Here is a 20014-nt window from a genome sequence, read left to right on the forward strand (position 1 = left end):
GGAAAAAGTGATTGGAGTCACTTAGTGGATGAAAACTGAAGAGCATTGGAAATGTACATTCTTCTTGCCTCCATGGTGGAAATTTTCCTTGTAATTTTACACCTAATTTAAAGTCAAACTAGACTTATCCCTCTAAGTCATCACCCACGACCCACCAGACATTTGTGGCGGTACCTGCATCCTCGGAGACTCCACTCTCAGCCAGTACCTTCTTATTTTCTCGTTATTTCACTGTGCGTTTAACAACCCAAAAAAAATTATATTTGATGTCCTGGGAATCAGATTCACAGCTGACAAATCCTACTTATCCTACCTTTAAGTTAAGTTTAATTCAGATGAATGGGTCAAAACCCCACCCGTCTGCAGCACAGAGCCAATCAAAACAAACACAAAAAAAAAAAAAAAAAATCTGCAAGTCACCATGTGTTGATATTATCTTCTTCTGCTGTTTGCTCAGAACATAACACTCACTTATGTTGGATTTACTTATTCGCTTCTTGTATTGAGATGATGCTGTGTGTGTGTGTTGTTGTGTGTTTTTAAAAAAACATTTGGTGGCACTTTGCATACCCTCTCTGATCGTCCACAGTGTTCAGATGAGCTGAACTAACCGTTGTGGTACGCACTGGACACCTCAGCCATTCCTTGCTTCTGCACCTTTATAAATTTTCCAGTTGCCATGGTGATGGCAGCCCATCCTTCTTACACACCCACAGGTTTACTAGCTTTCATCCTGTACATCATTATCACTGCGATGGATCATTACAACCCTCCACCTGCCAGCAGCTCCTGGAAATGACCGTATTCTTAGTGCTGTGTTCAAGATTCAGTTAAACTGACTCTTATCTCTTGTTCGTTCTGTCAGAAGAAAGACCAGAATTAGCATTTAGCAGGCTAGATATTACAGTAAGGATTCCAAGCAGGGTATTTGTCCTCAACCTTTTGACATAACCATAGTGTCTATGTGTACTAACCTGGACAGGTGTGAATCCATGGGTCTGTCAGGGCCTTGACTACAGATATCAGTCCCTGCCACAGCATGATACTGCAAACTAACTGACTGCCTCTGCTGAGGTCCAGCTGCTCTCTGTTAATCCAGAATACCACCCTGAAGCAGAACTGCCAGGTTGACTGATTGGCATTATGTGTTGAACAGTTTTCATTGAAGTGGCCACTTTTTTTTGTCAAACATGTCTTTAGTGCTTTTCCACTGCAGGAATTAACAACTTGTAACCTGGGGCTTCTTTTAAACTGAGCTTTAAAAAGCTTGTGAGAAGGTTGTTCTACTGTTTTACAAACTAGGTGTTTATGCACTCTTAAGTAGGAGAGTGAACTAAGCAGCTGTAGGGTAGACAAAAATTTAAGTGGCACTGATATTGTTATTGACTTTGTGTCATGTTTATGTGAACATGAACCAATGGAGGAGAATGTAGTTTAATGTTTAACTGCTTGCTTTTAAGTGCTTTCCATTTCCCCCTGAATGATCTCATCCACCCAGTATTAATGAGGCCTCTTTGTTTCTCCAATGAGCATGCTTCATTATTTTGCTTTTTGACAGGCTAGCAGAGGTAAAAATAGTCAGGGTTCGGACTTCTGTTTCAAGCTACTACCTCTGTTACTTTTTTTAATGTGCAGTCAAGTGCAACACTATGAATACTTTCAAGTAGAGCCAGAAAGTTTGCACTATTAGCTTTATTTGTATGACTCAGCACATCTGGCCTCTGTGTGGCCTTTCAGAACATGTATAAACACTTTGGTATGTTGAAGTTGTAGGACATCTAGTAAGTCCCAGAGGTGCGGACTCGAGTCATAGGAATTGGACTCAAGTAACACTCAATAAAATTAAAGAAGAATTACAACTTGACTTGTACTTACAGACCAATGACCATGACTTCAAGCCCACAGAATTAACTACGTTCCTAAATCAACCAATGTTGACGCTGCTCATCCAGATCCACTTTGTTACGTTACTGAGCGGCAGTTGGGAAAAAATATATCAAAGACTATTATATCCAACTACTAAAACTATGCAGTGGTCAAAAAATGAATTGCAGTTTGCAAAACATGCATGTTGGAAATTGACTCAGGACTTGCCTGCCTTCGCTTGGAACTTTACTCAAGACTTGTCTGTCTTGACCTGGAAATTTACTCAGGACTTGCCCATTTTTACGTGGAACCTTACTCGGGACTTGTCTGTCTTGACATGGAACTTTACTTAAGACTTAGTTATGACTTGCAAACAATGACTTAGTCCCACCTCTGGTGAGTCCTGTATTGTAAAGCTTACTACTGAGGCCTTTAGTATCTCCTCTTGAGCAGTGCCCAAATTTAGTTCCAGGAACAGTGGAAACAATCAAACACACATAACAATGACTACATTGTAGGTTTTGTTTAGTTCCTGCAGTAAAAATGGGCTGTAAGTACAGACACCTTTTCTTTTGATTAAGTTATATCCTACAAGCTAGGAACTTTTAACGCAAATAGAAATTTCCAATGTACCCTTCTTCTTCACATGTTTTTGAATGACTGTTTATTTATAGTCTAGTGCTGCCTTCAAATGGAACTCTTAAGCTTGTGACAATGACATCAAAAGTCATTTACACAATATGCTTGGTGATCAAGTGGTTATGAGAAGACCACTGCTAGGCAATGGCAACATGGATGCCCCACAGTCTAGATGTCTAGATGCCACCAAGGCTAACAATTCAGCAAGGTAGCAAACAGATAATGTAATTTAGGAAATGCAAAGTCATAATCCAAAGATGAAGCCATTGGGAATATCAACATCTTCCTAAAATTACGAAGAAGACATTGCAGTCTATTACCTATTATCATCCATTGAAAGATGAAGTTCCATGGCCTCCACCATGTCTGAAAACATCAGCAAACACGTCACAACTCAAACAATGAGGTTTCAAAAAATGTTCACTTGTGAGTTCATGAATGCCACAAGAAGAAGGGCGTTCATATGGACTGTTCTTGTCAACACAACCCCATTTGAAGGCAGCAGATAAAGCAAAGACAAATCTGAGGGTTCTCTCTTTTTGAGTAATCACTATGGGAAACTCTAATTACCATTGAACAAAACAAGTTAGTTCTGTTTTGGGGTGGATTGTCCCTTTTTGTGGATAAAAAGCTATGCTGCCCTCCTCCCATCTTCACCATTATTCCCCGGTAACCTCTGTAGTGGTCATAGTGCAGTTTAAAATGTGAACAAAAAGGGAAGTATGTGTTGTGATTCCAGCAGGACTTATTTGGTAGAGGTCAGTTTTATCAATAAGGGCTGAAATTACTGAGCTGTGGTACATCAGGCTTTTGATTGGGCTCAGAACGGCACCAGGATAAAGTTGAAGCCAACCGCTGCACCCAGTTTGGTGATTATTAACAAAACTGACCTCATTTCACTTGGTGCTACTCTCTCATTGGAGCCCTGGTAGGTCTCCTACCTCATGTTTAAACCCGTCAGGCTCTCATGTATCCAGAGCGATAGATCTGACACAGCTGTCCATGTCTATGGCTCTTGATTTTGTCCATGATTTCCTTCAGTGGACAGACGTTACACCTCACAGTGCTGCCTGGCAAACTCACCTGTTAATGGACAGTGATAGCTACTGTAAAGACACCTGATCCACTTCATGTTCCACAATGTCAACTAGCCCTTACCTGAATGAAAACCCCAGTAAAACCCAAACCGCATGTTAGAGTCAGTTGGTATTTACTATTAAATGATTTTTACATGTGTCTCTGGTGAATCTGAGATGTGTGGTTCTGTTTTCATGCAGTTTGCTGTGTGTTGTTGCTGTTTGAATGAAGGCAACCAGAGAGCAAAACCAAACATTTCAGCTTCACATGGCCCTCAGATAGAAAAATACTCATTGTTAAGAAATATATGAGCACTCTGATGAATTTTGGGCTGATTTTCAGATGTTGACATGTCTTTTTTTTTCCCCACCATCCTCCAGCTCCTGATCTGTCCCCCTGTGACTCGGTTCTTCTTTGGCCGACGGGAGCCCTTCCATAAGCTGCTGATCCAGGGAGACTCAGCGGGCAGACTGTCCCTGTGGAGCATCCCAGACGCCTCACCGCCGCAGCAATCGACCACTCCAGGTAAGCATGGTGTGACTGACATGACACTTAATTATTGCCTCTTTATTATCAAGCTATTACCCCACTATTACCATGGTACAACTGAGCTATCATTTCCCCAAATATATTCTTATTTATATAAGAAAAGTTCAAAAGAGCATATGTGACACATAAACAACAACAAGAACTCGTTGCCTTCAGTCACCCCTCTTAGTAGTCATTAATACTTGCCACTGTCTGTGGCTCAGGACGTATAGTGGGTCATCCACTAATTGGAGGACTGGCAATTCAATCCATGGCTCCTCCAGTCTGCATGTCAAAGTGTCCTCACCTTGCCACTGACGGCTGTTCCATTAGTGTGTACGTGTGTGTGATTATGTGAATGCATGGGTGAACGTGACAAGTAGCTGTAAAAGCATTTAAGTAGTTGATAGAAAAGTTTTCTATAAATGCAAGTCCATTTACCATAAACCAATATCAGTTCAACATAAAAATGAAGACAGAAAGTCCATATGCTTCACATAGTTAATCAATGGTCCACAACACTGGTTTATTACTAAGCAAAGTGATAAATTAACGTCTTTTCAGGTGACTTTTTGTTAGTGTGTTGAGTGTTTTGGTGATGTAAATTCCCTTAGATGGTGGTGGTAAAACATGGAGGTTGAGTGACATCTAGTGGCCAAAATGTGTCATGGTGTTGTTGACTTAAACTCAATTTTGTTTATATTTTTTTTGTTGGTTTTTTTTTACATGGCTCATGAATCAGGAATAGAAATGTACTGTTGTAAAAATTAAAGTAAAGACAAATACCCAAATTTTACTTGTGTAAATAAACAAAACTTCTCTTCAGTTTGATTTTATTCAAATTAATTGACAAAGGACATTTAATTTTTAATTAGTGGGATTTGAGCAAACCAGACACATTCGATTACCTAAAAAAACAACAGAAAATATATTCCATTATACAGTATGGAATAATATATATATATATGTATATATATATGTATATATATGTATATATACATTAAATTTTGTTGAGATGATAAGCCACCATATCCTGATGTATCTCACATCATTTATTTAATAGATGTTGGTCTCAGTAGTCACCCTTAAATAATATAATAAATAAATAAATGAATTCACAATTAAATATTGCATGCATGTGCCTTGTGATATAGTTTCTCTTCTTAAAGTTTAATGTTTTATTTCATCTTGCTTCCCCCTGGTCTTGACCGTTTGTCGTCTCTCTCTCTGTCTCTGTGCAGAGCTGCAGGTGTCATCCACCATCAGTCTCCAGGAGGCGTTTGATAAGTTGACCCCCGTGTCTTCAGGGATCATTGACCAGCTCAGTGTCCTGCCTGGAAAAGATGAACCCATCAAGGTTTGAACCCAGACAATGGACCTCTTGTGTTTTAAGTCCAAGGACATAATAAAATGTTTGAAGAATGTGCTTCATGTAGACAACAAAGGGCTCCACTATCCTGTAAAAAGTACCTTCAATTTAGCGTTTACAGTCAGACATCTAGATGGTATAGTTGGTGTTTCTGATCCTGATTTTCAGTTTCTCTTTAATTCTAGTTGTCTGAATATCCTCTCTGACATTATTTGTATTTGTGGAAAGTCCAGACATTGTAATATATTTGTGTGTGTTTGTGTTTCCTCAGGTGACAGCCAGCGTGTACATCCCCTCTCAGGGTCGCCTGGTGTGTGGGAGAGAGGACGGCAGCATCATCCTAGTTCCTGCCACTCAGACCGCCATTGTCCAGCTGCTGCAGGGGGAGCACATGCTCAGGAGAGGTGAGACAAGGAGGGACACAGGGAGAGGACGAATGTTGTGGGCTGAAAAAATGGAAGCCCCAGTTAACTTCTGTGAGACTGAAGGTTTAAATCAGTTCTGAAGTCACCCTGCTACTGACTTCAGTTGTATAAGCCCCGTCATCTATCCTCAGCATCTCATGTCTTCATCCATTGTGAGTGTTGTGTCCATCTGTCCTGCAGGCTGGCCGCCACATCGTACCCTGCGCGGTCACCGGAACAAGGTGACATGCGTCCTGTATCCGTACCAGATCTCCCCTCGCTATGACCAGCGCTCTCTGGTGTCCGGAGGAGTGGACTTCTCCGTCATTGTCTGGGACATTTTCACCGGAGAGATGAAGCATATTTTCTGCGTCCACGGAGGAGAGATCACCCAGCTCATTGTCCCGCCTGAAAACTGCAGCGTAAGACCACTGACAAAAAAAAAAACTGATGTCTTTGTTTCTTTGAAGTCTGTTCTTTTTGTTACAGAGCAGCTAACTAAACTCCTTTTCTTTTTTCAGTCTTATGTTTCTTTTCTTTTCTTTGTGGTCTGTGTCATAAACACGCACAATCTGACATTAGATTCAAATATTACAGAGGTGATTTATTGTTGCTATGGAAATAACTTTAATGATATTGTGTTGTTGTGGTCAGATGTGAATACACTGACACACACACAGCTACCCATTAAAACAAATGAAAACACCACATTGTTTGACTGACATTAAGATGAAATAGTCTGAACTGTGTTGTTGCTATGGAGACCAGATGTCAGATACTGTTGTGTTGTTGGATCTTTACTATAATGACCTATCACATACATGCTTTAATAAATATATTTTATGTTTTGCATCTACTCACTCTTAGTAAATCAGTGAAAGTGAAAGTTTTTAAAATCTTATAAAACTATTCCCTTGCAGACTCGGGTGCAGCACTGCGTCTGCTCGGTGGCCAGCGACCACTCGGTCGGCCTGCTCAGCCTTAGGGAGAGGAAGTGCATCATGCTGGCCTCGCGACACCTCTTCCCCATCCAGGTCATCAAATGGCGTCCGGCAGACGACTACCTGGTGGTGGGATGCTCTGATGGCTCCGTCTACGTCTGGCAGATGGATACAGGTGAGAGCTGGGTGATGTGGCTGCACTCATTATCATCCTGGAATAGGGGGCAAACTCTCTGGCTTGTTTGTATTTCTTTAAACCATTAACTGTAAAGATGAATGATGAGTCTCTGCTTTCTGCCACTGTAGAGAAAAGACATCAAAACTTCCCAAATACTAGCTCGACTAGTTACAGTAGAGAGTGTGCTGTTGTGTGTAGAAAGGAGCCCTAGCTTTATGAAACTCTTGCACATGAGCAGTTGATTCAGCACAATGGTGCTTGACTTGGCAACGCAGCTTCCTGAGCATCTCCCTTTATATCTGAGTCTAAATATTCTTGTATTCTTGGCCAAGTTTGAAGCGTATCCAGTGATATGAGGGAAACACTAAGACTAATTTTATTATTCTTGTCATCTCCATGTCTGACAACAAAGGACTATGAAAGACTGATATCTTTAGGGGTAGGAATCTCTTGCCACCTCACAATTTGATTTTATTCCAATTCCACTACTTTTAAAACATAGTGTATTTGTAATAATCCAGAATTACTTTAGTTAGACACAACTTATGTGCAGTTTGGCTCCTGTCCAGATCTCTTTTCTCCTCAACTTCATACAACCGGAGCGGGCAGAATGATTCCAAAGTATCGATACTTCCGACATGTCTCATTTTTGAAGATTGAGTCTGGTATAGGAAAAACAACACCAAGGAAGGAATCAGTTTCAGCTCCTCTTTTCTGCATTTTACCGTTTTTATTTAATCAAAGAGCAGAACAGCTCAACAGCCCTCAGTTGTGTGGTGAATGTGTTCTTTGCTTCTCCACTGCTGTCTGTGTCTGTGTGCACTCAAACAACACGCATCATGCCTGCACAGCGTTCCACGGTGAGCACCCTGGACAGTTTAATCCAACACAGTGACGGCTGAATGAAAGAGTAGCTTTGTTTGGAGATATTTCACAGCTGTTAATGAACACGTGTGGTCAGAACACGACAGCTTTGTTCAAACACTCAACAGAACACTACGAGGTAGAGAACTTGGAGCTGCGACAGAAAAGAAGGGAGGAGGTGGAGGAGGGAATGCTTCAGCATCCAGAACCCCAACACAGAGACACAGTTGATGGGAGGTTTTTTTTTCCAGAGAAGCTCAGGCAGAAATATCCAGGTATATAGTAATTAAATGTAATTTTAGTGAAAGTGGCTCTTCAGCACTACTTAATGTCACATTTTTAAACTGTAACTTCTCATCACATTAGATATATATTCAGACATTAAAATTAGATTTTCAGAAACTTGTTATCTAAATTAATTCTGCTAATGTAATTGAACATATACATATACGTCAAAGTTGAAATATGAAAGTGGCTGAAAATAATAACCTACAGTGTAACAGTTAAAGGATTTCTATGTTTTGGCAGATTTAGCACGCTGTTCTCTACATGAAAGAACATGAGCAGCACCTCATAAAAAAAATTATTGGTATTGGTGATTCTGGCCCTGAATTACTTGGTATCAGATCAAAACTGATTTTTCTGGTATTTCCCACCCCTGCCTGATTCCAAAAAAGTCATGATGCTGTGTAAAACATAATTTAACACAGAATGTGTTCGTTTGCTGATCCTTTTTGACATATCAATTGAAAACAAAGATCATATATTTTATATTTTATCTTGTCAACTTCATTTTTGTTTAGTAAATATATGCTCTACATGTTTCAAAAAAGTTGGGACAGGGACGACAAAAGACTGAAAGTTGTTGAACGGTGAATGGTTAACCGCTAACAGGTGATCGTATCATGATTGGATATGATGCACATGTTTATGTCCATTACATCATAATGTCAAGAACTGGGTTTTAAATCTCTGACTTTTCTGCATCAATTCATAATATTTCCAGAGAGAATCACAGTGCATCTAAGAATCAGTGTTTTCCCTAAGTCACCCTAAATCACAGCTTGTCAGATTTATACTTTGTCTTTTTTACAGATTAAACAAACAAGATGCAGGATGTTAATGAGTTAACATTAGAGGTGTTTGTCAGTGTATTATTGAACCTTGACTGATCCAGTCTTTATGATTAGCTGGGCTCCTGAATCCAGCTCTGTACTGAACACACAGAGATGAGATTAATACTGATTATTTCATATAACGCTGAGAAAAAAAGTAAAAACACTATCCCTTCCTTTAAACTCATCTTCAGTGTTCAACCTGCACCTTTAATCCTCTGTTTATTCGTTACCATGACAGTACAATCTGCAGTAAACATGTATGTGGCACAGCATAGAGGTAACATCAGCCTGAATGATGACTAGCCACTGGAAAGGACTGTGGTACCTGTGTGTGTGTGTGTGTGTGTGTGTGTGTGTGTGTGTGTGTGTGTGTGTGTGTGTGTGTGTGTGTGTGCGACCTGAGTGAGCTGTAGTGCTGGGAGATTGCAGGGTAGCTAAGTGTGAAATTAAGGAAGGTGTGTGTGTACTCAGGCGTTAGACATGTAATAGGGCCATGGCTCACAGGCTCTTCTTCTCTCTCTCTCTCTCTCTCTCTCTCTCTCTCTCTCTCTCTCTCTCTCTCTCTCTCGCACACACACACACTCACACACACAGGTACAACGGTAGCACTTCTCCTCTCACTCAATACCTGAGCCGATACTGATGTCATCTCTGTCTGCAGCTAATGATGTCTCTCTAAAGCTCTGTCTCTTTCTGTAAAGGTGGGGGATTGCTGCAGTCAGAGATGGAGAAGACTCTATCTGTGAGCTGAATCATATTCAAGAGACAATAGATGATGATGCTGAGAGCGTGGAGACAAACTGAGTTGGAGACCGTTTGAAAGAGAGATGAGAAGATTGATGTAAATTGCAGGAGAGTGCAAGGGCAAGAAGAGAAAGATTAATAGAAATAGAGAGCGCAGACAGAGAGAGGCTGAGATGAAACTAGTCTGTTTTTCACTCGGTGTACCCTCGTACACTACATGGCCAAAAGTCTGTAGACACTTGAACATTACAGCCATATGTGGCCTTACAGAAAAAAAAAAGGTTTATCCATTGTTTTACAGCCGCTCGACTCGAGCTTTGTTGTCTTTAGTTAAAGACACACCATCAAGTAGTTCATAACGGAGATGCAAATCCTTGCCTCACTGGGCTGACTTGCCGAGTCAAACCGAGTCAAGCCAGGCCAACATGTGTATGGAAACACCTAGTGATAAAAAAGCAGTATTACCAGTCTGTTATTTGGCTTTATAGCAAACCGGTTTGAAAATTTTTTGCATCGTCACAATCATAAACTGAACATGATGTTCTAAATCCATGAGCATTAATCTACGCCTCCACAACAGACCATCTCTCACATTAAGTGTTTGAAACGGGATTGTTTGCTTGTTTGTGTTTTCAGGAGCCTTGGATCGCTGTGTGATGGGTATAACGGCCGTGGAGATCCTGAACGCCTGTGACGAGCTGGCTCCGGCCACCGTGGATGCTCTGAGCCACTCGGCCGTGAACCTGAAGCAGGCGATGACTCGCCGCAGCCTGGCAGCACTGAAGAACATGGCCCAGCACAAACTGCAGACGCTCGCCACCAACCTGCTGGCTGCAGACAACGCCGACAAGGTAACGGTCATTCTACTCTCACCACTCTAAAGGACATTGTCCAGGTGGTTAATGATTCTCCTAGCTATATTCTTACAGCGCTTGGTGTAAATTTCCTTTAGGCTGGGTAGAACATCACCTACCGTATGTTCGGCCACACCAGCCACAGTCTTCTTGCTGTCCTGTTTGCTGTTACTTTACAAGTGAGTGATGTTCCCCGTCAGGTAACTTTTGATTGTGCAGGAGTAGAAATTCTTCAGTTTTTGAGGGGGTCTTTAAGTGGCTGAGGTGAAACAGCCTTGTGTTTATCTCCACAGAATCAGTATGTTGTGCCCAAGTCAGGCTCTTGGTGATGTGGACAGTAAGGCCCTTAAAACCACCCTCTCCACAATGACCCGTTGATATTAAGGGGGCTGTAGTTCCTGCCCTGCTTCGTTGTGACTCCAGCTGGACAAATAAACTCACAAGAAGTGCTGCATGACCTGCTGCCTGTCGCCATTGTTTGATTTCCTCAGTGACTCCATGTAGCTCTCATGATGTTAGGCGACATCACCAGAGCTGTCAAATGAATGATTTACCTGTCAGGCTATGTGACTTCATGTTCACAGCTCTGTGTTCATTTGTAATTAGTCAGTTTGAACATAAACCTGACCTGCTCTGGACAAAATAAACCCGGGAAATGAAAGAGATGAAAGAAGACAATGGAATCGTTGTTTTGTCGTCACTCTGCTGACATCTGATGCTGAGTTTGAATTGATTAAGATCTGATTTATGTGAAGTTCAGATGTCTCTTCCTCCTCATGTTGTCTTTTCTCTTTCTCTGACTCTTTGTGTCTTTTATCACAAAACAGACACACAATACCTTTAACTAACACACACACACACACACACACACACACACACACACACACACACACACACACGGACTGGTCATCTTGGTCAGATAGCTGCCTAAAGTCACAGACCAATTAAAACTCTGCTGGAGACGAACCAAAGGTCAACACTGCGGCCAGCGTGTGTGCGTGTGTGTGACCACTGGTGTCTCCCAGGGAAGGATGAACTATCTTAAATGTCAAAATAATAAAAAAAAAAAAAAAAAAAAAAAAGAAGAAGTGCAGGGTTTCTTTTCTCTGAGCTGGACTTTCCAGAGAGCAGGTTTACGGGTTTAAAGAAAAATTCCGCCCAGATTTAAAGAGCTGTGAGCCACTGTTACAGAATGGACTCCATTACTCTTGTTTTTAATTTCTCTTGTTGAGAAACCCTGTCTTTTAATATTAATTTTTCAAAGTTCATCAGTCATTGTTATGCTCTTGTCTAATAGGTGTTTTCGGACTAGAGGACTTTTGTCATAGTTTTGAGAAAGTTAGAGGACCTCCTAGTTTGTATCGTTTCAGCACCACAGGAAATAGGAACAGCTCTAGCTCTCCTAACACAGTTTGAAGGAACTTTTTTTTTAGTCCCAGCTTCACAGTGGGTGCTTCCAGTTACTTAGAGCGATGTATGTGTACTGTGATCGGTCCAGGTGTAAATGTAATTCACTGGTCAACACATGAGCCAGTCCTTGTAAACATGAGCTTTAGGTAAGATTTAAATAGTTCCTACATAAAAGTGCTCACAACAAGGTGTGTGGATTATCTTGAGTAACCGGGTCATGATTTCTAGAAAGAGAGATTGCTGTGGAGTTTTTCAAAAAGAATTTGAGGGGTGCTTTGAGCACCCCAAGCCGAGAGCCACCTAGTCATAGATAGTTATTATATTCAGAACAGCGCAGACATCTTTATAGACAGTCTCTCCAAAACTTGGCAACTCAGGCTTGGCTACTCGACAAAAGTATTGAGATAAATAGCGTGATAGGTAAGAGTAAAATGGATATTTTTGATTTTGGGGTGAACTGTCCCTTTAAACATGAAAACAGGGTTTGTGGTCACAGTTTTAGGATTCATTGTTGAATGTCAGCTGGAAACCTGTCAGTGGTTTATTCTTAATTCTAAGTATGAGTAACATTACATTTCATTCATAAAGTACCCTGATTTATACGGTTGCAAATTTTGTGCATTTCCCATAACCAGTAGTTCAACATGTAAAATCAATGATTTATTAATCGTTGATAATTAATAAAATACAATACAGTTGAAGTTTTATTTGAACAGTCCTAGTAACATTAGTTTTTTTGAAACATTAATTTATGAAGCACAAACAATTTAAGTGAACAGAATAATAAAACCTTAAGACTCTCCTTACTCAACAAATGGCAAATAAAACAAGGTCAGATGGGGCACAATTACATCAAGTCATTTTTAGACTTACAAGGCAGAACAAACTGAACCGTGAGAAAACCTGTGAGTGTCTCAGAGAGGGTGAACCAAACCTACATTATTGGTTAATAAATTTTGAATCTGTTAAATTTTTAACAGCAAAAGATTGATTGGTTAGTGGTTGGTTCATGATCGATTAATCATGAACATCCATGAAAGCATTGCATTTCCAATATATCTTATATATGTACTTTGGCTGCTATTACAATTTAATTTCTCTCCAGATCAGAGTAAACTATATTTACCTGCATACCTACCATTGGTTATGTTTACTAATTTGCATATTTTTTTGTATGTAAAATTGAATTCTGACTAGTTATACAAGAATTTGTAGATACCTCAAATAAAATTATTTCTAGTGTGAATATAATTTTGACTTTTTACTTCAGATTTACAGATCTAAAATTCAATTCTCTTATTAGTTAGGTCCAAGCCGACATTAATGTCAGTAATTTAATTTAATTTAATTTTGATGAGTCACAATTGAATTTTAGACATCTAGAAATCCATTAATGGATTGTAATTGCAATTGTAGACATCTATAACTGATGTTGCCACTAGTATAAATTTCATGGTTGAAAAATTGACATTTCCACTAATGAGAATTGAACTGTCTATCAATAGTTACATTTTTTTTAATCATAATTAATATTTTGAGGATTGAGTTGTAGATATCACTAATTAGATTTCTAACTACTCAAAATTCCATTATGGATGTGTTGGCTTGGAATGATAACATGTCAACGTTGAGTTATTGTTGATATCTGTAGTTGAGTTTAAATAAAAGTCAATGGTAAAAGATGACTAGCTGTAATTAAGTGACAGTGTGTCAACAATGGATACTTATGCTCTTAGGAAATTGATTGTGGATATTTAGAATGACCAACTTTTCTTTTTTCACATGCTTTGTTTTCCATGATACAAACTGATATCGTTGTACAATACAAATAAATCAAATTCAGACAAGTGAGAGATGAACTGTAGATATCTTCATCAAAATCTGGATGTGCATTATGGATGTGTTGGAATTCTAAGTGATCAAAAAGCAGTTGTTGATATCTACATTTGCTACAACTGCGACTGATTAAATGTTAAAAGGGCTTGTCTTAGAGTTGCAGTAATAAAATATAAAAGCAGTACAAGCTGAACTGAGCTCTGTGTAAGCAGTTCATCTATCTAATGCAGAATGAATGAGTCAAATCAATTCCTGCAAGATCACACAAAGGAACATGGTTGTACAGCAGCACAGAAACAACATTAAACATGAAAACAGAGTTTGTGTTGTAGTTTTAGGATTTAATATTGAATTTCAGCTTTTATGAGAAAGGTGGAAAGCTTTTGTACCATATAACAGGTGTCAAACAAATACAAGTTGTCATATTGAATGATCTGAGCCACAGTTCAGACTTCTGTCAAAAACTCCACTTTCTTTATGTGGAGCAGTTTGTCTGTGTCGACCCCTCAGAGGATCAGAGGTTCACTTGTCAGACTCCGATGATCTGATCTGCCCTGACGGAGTAAACCCCGCCCACCTGGGCCTCCCAGCACAGAAAACAAACGCTATGAATAATTTAGTATCTGAACAGCGTTTAGTTCAGCTGCTGGTACAGTTTGACTTTTACAGTTTCACCCGGATGCCATTTAGCTCAGTGCTCCGTCTCCTCTTGTGTTCGCTCCGTCCTTTTTCATCCTCTTCCCTTCCAGCAGATAACCTTTGTGTTGTTTCTTCTCCCTCCTCGGTTTATTGTAGGTGTCTCCCGGGTTTTTCCTGCCATAACTGCCCATAATCACAGCTCTTTTCTGAAAAGGCCAACACACAACAGCTGCAATCTTTTCTCTCCCCGTTCTATCAGAAATACATCACTGTTGTTCTCTTGTCTGCCTCCCACCTCTCTGTCATTTCTCTCTCATATCCACTCAAATTATGGGTCAAAACCACCCACTATCCCCAGTGTGTGTGAGAGTGTGTGCTCCCCTGATGTGTGTAATGACAGATAATGACTGTGAAATGTCAGACTATCAACCCAAACATTACACCCAGCCGGCCCCGAGCCTTCATCTGTGTGTATGTGTGTTTACAACGGATGTTTGTTGTTGTTCAGATTTCTGTTTGTGTGTGTGAGGAAGTCAATGTGCGACTTTGGGTTTGTCCTCCGGCAGGTTTGCTGAACCTGCCAATCTGTGGACGTGTTTGTCGTTTGAAGGAAAAAAAAAAACCTGGAGCTAAAACAAATAATAGAAGAACAGAAAATGTATCAAACACTGTTTTATCAGTTAAAAATGTCAGATTTTCTGTTCTCAAATGCGAGGATTTTCTATTTTTCTGTTGTATTTAAATGCAAACTGAATATCTTTCGGTTTTGGACTGTTGCTCCAACAAAATAAGACATTTGGAAATTAAGGCTGCAACTATAACAACAATTTTAATTATCAATTAATCTGCTGATTATTTTCATTATTTGTGTATTATTGTTTTATTCTGTGAAATGTCAAAAACTGTGAAAAATGCTCATCACAATTTCTCAGAGCACAAAGTGGATGTCTTTGAACTGCTTCTTTTGTACAACCAACAATCCAAGTGAGGTTTCTGCAGGTCCTTAAAAAGCCTAAAATCCAATAATTGTAGGTCCCAAAATGTCTTGAAGGGACAGTTTGACCCAAAATCAAAAGCACATTTTATTTCCCCAGGCCCGTAGTGCTATTCGTCCATCTCGAGTTGACAAAAAATACGTTTGAACAACTCAGCAACAGTGTCCCTTTCCAAAAATCATGACTCGGTTACAAAAGATAATCCACAGACCCTGTTGTGAGCAGTTTAATGCAGGAACTAGTAGTAAAGGGAGTAGTGTTAGGAACTGCTTTCTTTTTTATTAGGAAGAAAGTAGTTCTGGTAGATTCTACTGCAGAAAGAAAATATGTTCCTACATGAAACTGCTCACAACAAGGTGTGTGGTGGTGTGTAGGCAGACATCTCTACAGCTGATATTTGCAAAACTCACACACCAAAAAATCAAAATGATACACCAAAATCTAAATGATAAACTGCACCACAGGCCAGGGGAAAATATGTGTTTTTGAACTATCCCTGTTAATGTTAATTTATGAAATTGCATTAACTTAAGACTCTCTATAAATCTGTTTTTTAGAATAAAAAAAATATGTATTGATCACTTGAACAACTCCAAAACAAACATTCAAACAATAACATGTTTGTTTACTTTGTTGGCAGTATGGACATGAAATAGGTCTTTAATTACATTCATAATGATAATTTTAAAAGGTATTAAATTGAACTTGTTGAAACCTGCAGAAACCTGCCAAAGACGCTGCACTTACTGTCATAAATGACAAAGAAAAGCTGCAAATCTTCACATGGAACCAGCATAAATTTGACATTTTTGCTTTTAAAAATGACTGAAATGATAAATTGATCAAAATCTCTGGCAACTAATTTTCGTTTGATCGACTATTCAGTCGCATGACTAATCGTTACAGCTCTCTTGGAAATAATTGTTTTGGAGTTTTGGGCTCACGATCGGCAATGTTCTTTTTTTCGCTTTACTATTCAAAGACCGTACAGCTTGATTAGAAAAAATGCAATGAAAATCATTAGTTGCAGCCTGGAATAAAAACTGCACTGTTCCAGATTACCAAAAATTCATTGATTAAGACAAACCGTCGACCTAATAAACTTTTATATAGCACCTTTGATACATTTGGTTTAACAACAAACTATAAAATAAGGTAAAATTATTTGAAATTCTTTTTAAGAAATAGCAGAATAGCAGTCCAGCAGATAAAAATGGGAAAAGGTCAAATTAAGGCGAAACAGATTATTTTATCCAATTTTTGGCTGGAAGTGAAAAGACTAAACTGGATCTGATCATGAATGTAAAATAATTTCACACAATGTTGAATATTTATTCAGGCTTACAAATCTCTCTCTGGTAGCTCTGCACTCTTCCATAAATCTTGCCACATGTTTGTGCTCTGCACTCCTTTCTGCTTCACTCCACAGTCTCCCTACCTTTACTTCTGTAACGTTCACAATCACAATGTAGATTATTTTCATTTAGTTTAGTCATGTGACTCAAGGCGGTATGGTGCACAAACAGAACATACAATAATAACCAACTGACAGCAGACAACATGGCTAAAATAATGTTACTTAGACAAAACAACTGTCTTTTTATGAAAACAAAATTAATTTATAAATAGATAGATGGTTCAAATTAAACTAATCAGATACTTTTCTCTAGTCTAGAATTCATTATACTCACATTTTTACATTAAAACAAAACAAGATATTATCTCCCAGATGGTGTCATTACAAAGGTTGCAGATCCTCTGCTTTCTATGCAGCCATTTATATCTTCCACTGACTCCGTAATTCTGGTGTTGTTGACTCTAAAATTACAGATAGCCTTTTGGTTTTCATACAACAAATACTTTTCAGTTTGATCTCTTAAATTCTACATGCATTTCTACATAATATATCACATGATGCCATACATCTGAGCTCAGTCCATCACTTTTGCATGAGCTGATCTTTCAGTTTCTGTTCAGCTGGCTGCTGCGCAGTTTGCAGACAGTCACAGAAGGCACCTAATGGTGGCTTTGAAGTATCAGCTTTTTTTGCCCAGTCTTTAAGATTCCACTGCCCTCTGTTTTCCTCTTTTCTTTCTCTGTGAAAGTCTGTCAACCAGGCTTGTTCCTGGGCTCTGATCTACAACAGTAACACACAGACATTAGTACCTGATAGTCAAAGGTATAATGGGTATTAAAGGTCCATGAGTATTCAAGTGACGAGATCAAAATCTGATTACAAAGACCTGACAGTTGGCTGATGTCTCTTAAATTTCTGAAGTCAAAATTGTAAGCAGAAGAGTGTCCTTTACTGTTTTTCTCTTAAATTCCAGAGTGCTGATTTCTACCTTCTTTTGCAGTCAAACAGGTGAAGTGTGCAGAGAAGAAGATGTTGAAAGAATTTTCTTCATGTTTATATTCAGTGTGTGTGTGTGTGTGTGTGTGTGTTTGTCTGTGTGTTTTGGACTCCAGTGGTGTTTGCCAGAAGGGCCCTGCAGGACAGTGACCTTTAGACCTACTGCCCAGCAGCTATAGGACACTTTGTGTGTGTTTGTTTGTGTGTGTGCGTGCATGCATGCTTGTGTGTGTGCATGCGTGTGTGCGTGTGAGTGTGCAAAGATAAGATATTGAATTGAAACGTCAGTTTATCTGAAACAGAAAAGACACAAAACAAGACTAAATATAGCCAAAATCTCTCTCTTTGCATAGATCCAGGAGTCAAGATTATTTATTTTCATTGAACTACTGCAAGACAACAACAAAACAAAATCATGATGCCAGTCTCTGGGATTAGACAAAACGGTATAAAGAGAACAATAAATATAGTCAACAATAAAGTGAATATTATAAATTAATAAAATATAGAAATATGTGTATGATTTTGTCTAAAACACTGCCTCATGCACTAAGAAGATTTTGAGGAAAAATGTTCAAAATCTTCCAGTTTATTCTGTGAAAATCCTCAGTTTTTTTGCTCCAAGGTGTGTGTGTGTGTGTGTGTGTGTGTGTGTGTGTGTGTGTGTGTGTGTGTGTGTGTGTGTGTGTGTGTGTGTTCATTTAATACCAGGACAATCACAAAATCATCCAACATCTGTGTGCTCATTATTGTCTGTGGGTATGTGGTTGCAATGTGGCTGTTTGCCTTTAGATGGCAGTGTTCATCCACCAAAACAGCACACACTTGCAGACCTGCACACACACACACACACACACACACACACACACACACACACACACACACACACACACACACACACACACACACACACACACACACTGACATTGACACTGAAAAATGGAGATGAGCTTGTCCTGCTTTTGCCAGGAAAAAAAAATCCAAGACATCTAACAAAACCAAAACTATGTGTGCTGAGATCACTGAGGCCACTTCACTCTGCTCATATGTGACATGCAAGCTAGCACAGTGTATTTTATGATAAAGCACACACAGTGTTCTGTTTGCTGTCTTTGTGGGAAAATTTTGAGCTTGAATCAAACAGCTCTGGGAATGAATGAATAAATAAAGGATGGGAGGGAAAGCAACAGTAAGCTGCATTTATACACTCATGAATTTACATGCATTTGTCGACAGCTGACTTTTTTTCACCCCTCGTTCACACACACACACACACACACACACACACACACACACACACACACACAGAAACCCTCAGGGAGGACTTTCCTGTCAAAGCTGTGATGCTGCTCCTCTGTGTGTGTGTGTGTGTGTGTCCGTGTGTCCCAGCTGCAGGTGTATTGTGTCTCTCGGTCAGTCAGGAGTCTCCAGAGCTAATTATTGTTCTGTCTCTGTCTCTGTCACACAGTCACATCCAGTTCAATTCAAATAGCTTTAATGGCGTGGAAGGTTAAAAACAGTGTTTCCAAAAGCAGAAGGTGCAACACAGAAACACATGAACTATTTGATTAGCTACAATAATAGAAACAATATGAAGAAAACAGCCAAATCTGAAGCATTTCCACACATTGAGAAACAAACATTACATAACTGCAGAAACCACATCATACCAGAAACCATATATTCAAATGTGTCCTCAACAGGCACTGTTATTTTGTCCAGTTCTGCTTTGGGTGGAGAGTGAGTAAAAATAAAAAGACAATTATGGAGACACAGATGGCTGGAAGATGTAGACAGTATGTCAGTCTGTCTGTTCTGCAGCAAAGTCCAGCTCCATATTCCAGCTAGGGAAGGGAATTGTTAAGATTTTATTGATTCCCATGCCATTATTGATTCTGCTCATCGGCCTAATTCTTTGTCAGTTCCTTCATTGATTGCTTATCAGTTTTTGTGTGGGGAAAAAAGTAGGAAGGAGGAAGAGTCTGCCTGTCATCATCTAAAACGGATGAAATGAGAATATTTGTGCATCATTCCGTTTCATTGAGTTTTTTTTTGTCAAAGAAACAAATCTGCCTCTGTGGTGCTGATGTTATTGTAACATCTACCCTCGGTGTGGATGTGCTGCTCAGCACATCAGTGGCGCTCATGTGTGAAGTGTCAAATACATGGCATTCCTGGAATTTAAGCTCCTGTTGTGTA

General features: G+C 39.4%; 1 protein-coding gene across 4 annotated transcripts in view; it reads left to right on the plus strand.

Annotated features, from left to right (window-relative positions):
* wdr7 (WD repeat domain 7) overlaps nucleotides 1–20014 on the plus strand; it is a 134586-nt gene that overhangs the window by 14219 nt on the left and 100353 nt on the right. For all 4 annotated transcript variants that reach the window (XR_014772664.1, XM_084746563.1, XM_084746561.1 and 1 more), the window contains exons 10-15: nucleotides 3963–4107; nucleotides 5352–5467; nucleotides 5751–5883; nucleotides 6085–6305; nucleotides 6804–6999; nucleotides 10365–10579. Coding sequence is in view for 3 of the 4 variants with exons in the window: in XM_084746563.1 (XP_084602689.1) it covers nucleotides 3963–4107; nucleotides 5352–5467; nucleotides 5751–5883; nucleotides 6085–6305; nucleotides 6804–6999; nucleotides 10365–10579 (1026 nt within the window). In the remaining variant the exon portion in view is untranslated. The remainder of the gene's footprint in view (nucleotides 1–3962; nucleotides 4108–5351; nucleotides 5468–5750; nucleotides 5884–6084; nucleotides 6306–6803; nucleotides 7000–10364; nucleotides 10580–20014) is intronic.

Source organism: Lutjanus erythropterus, chromosome 20 (genome assembly GCF_056507025.1).
Source record: "Lutjanus erythropterus isolate fLutEry1 chromosome 20, fLutEry1.hap2, whole genome shotgun sequence".
Taxonomy (NCBI): domain Eukaryota; kingdom Metazoa; phylum Chordata; class Actinopteri; order Lutjaniformes; family Lutjanidae; genus Lutjanus; species Lutjanus erythropterus.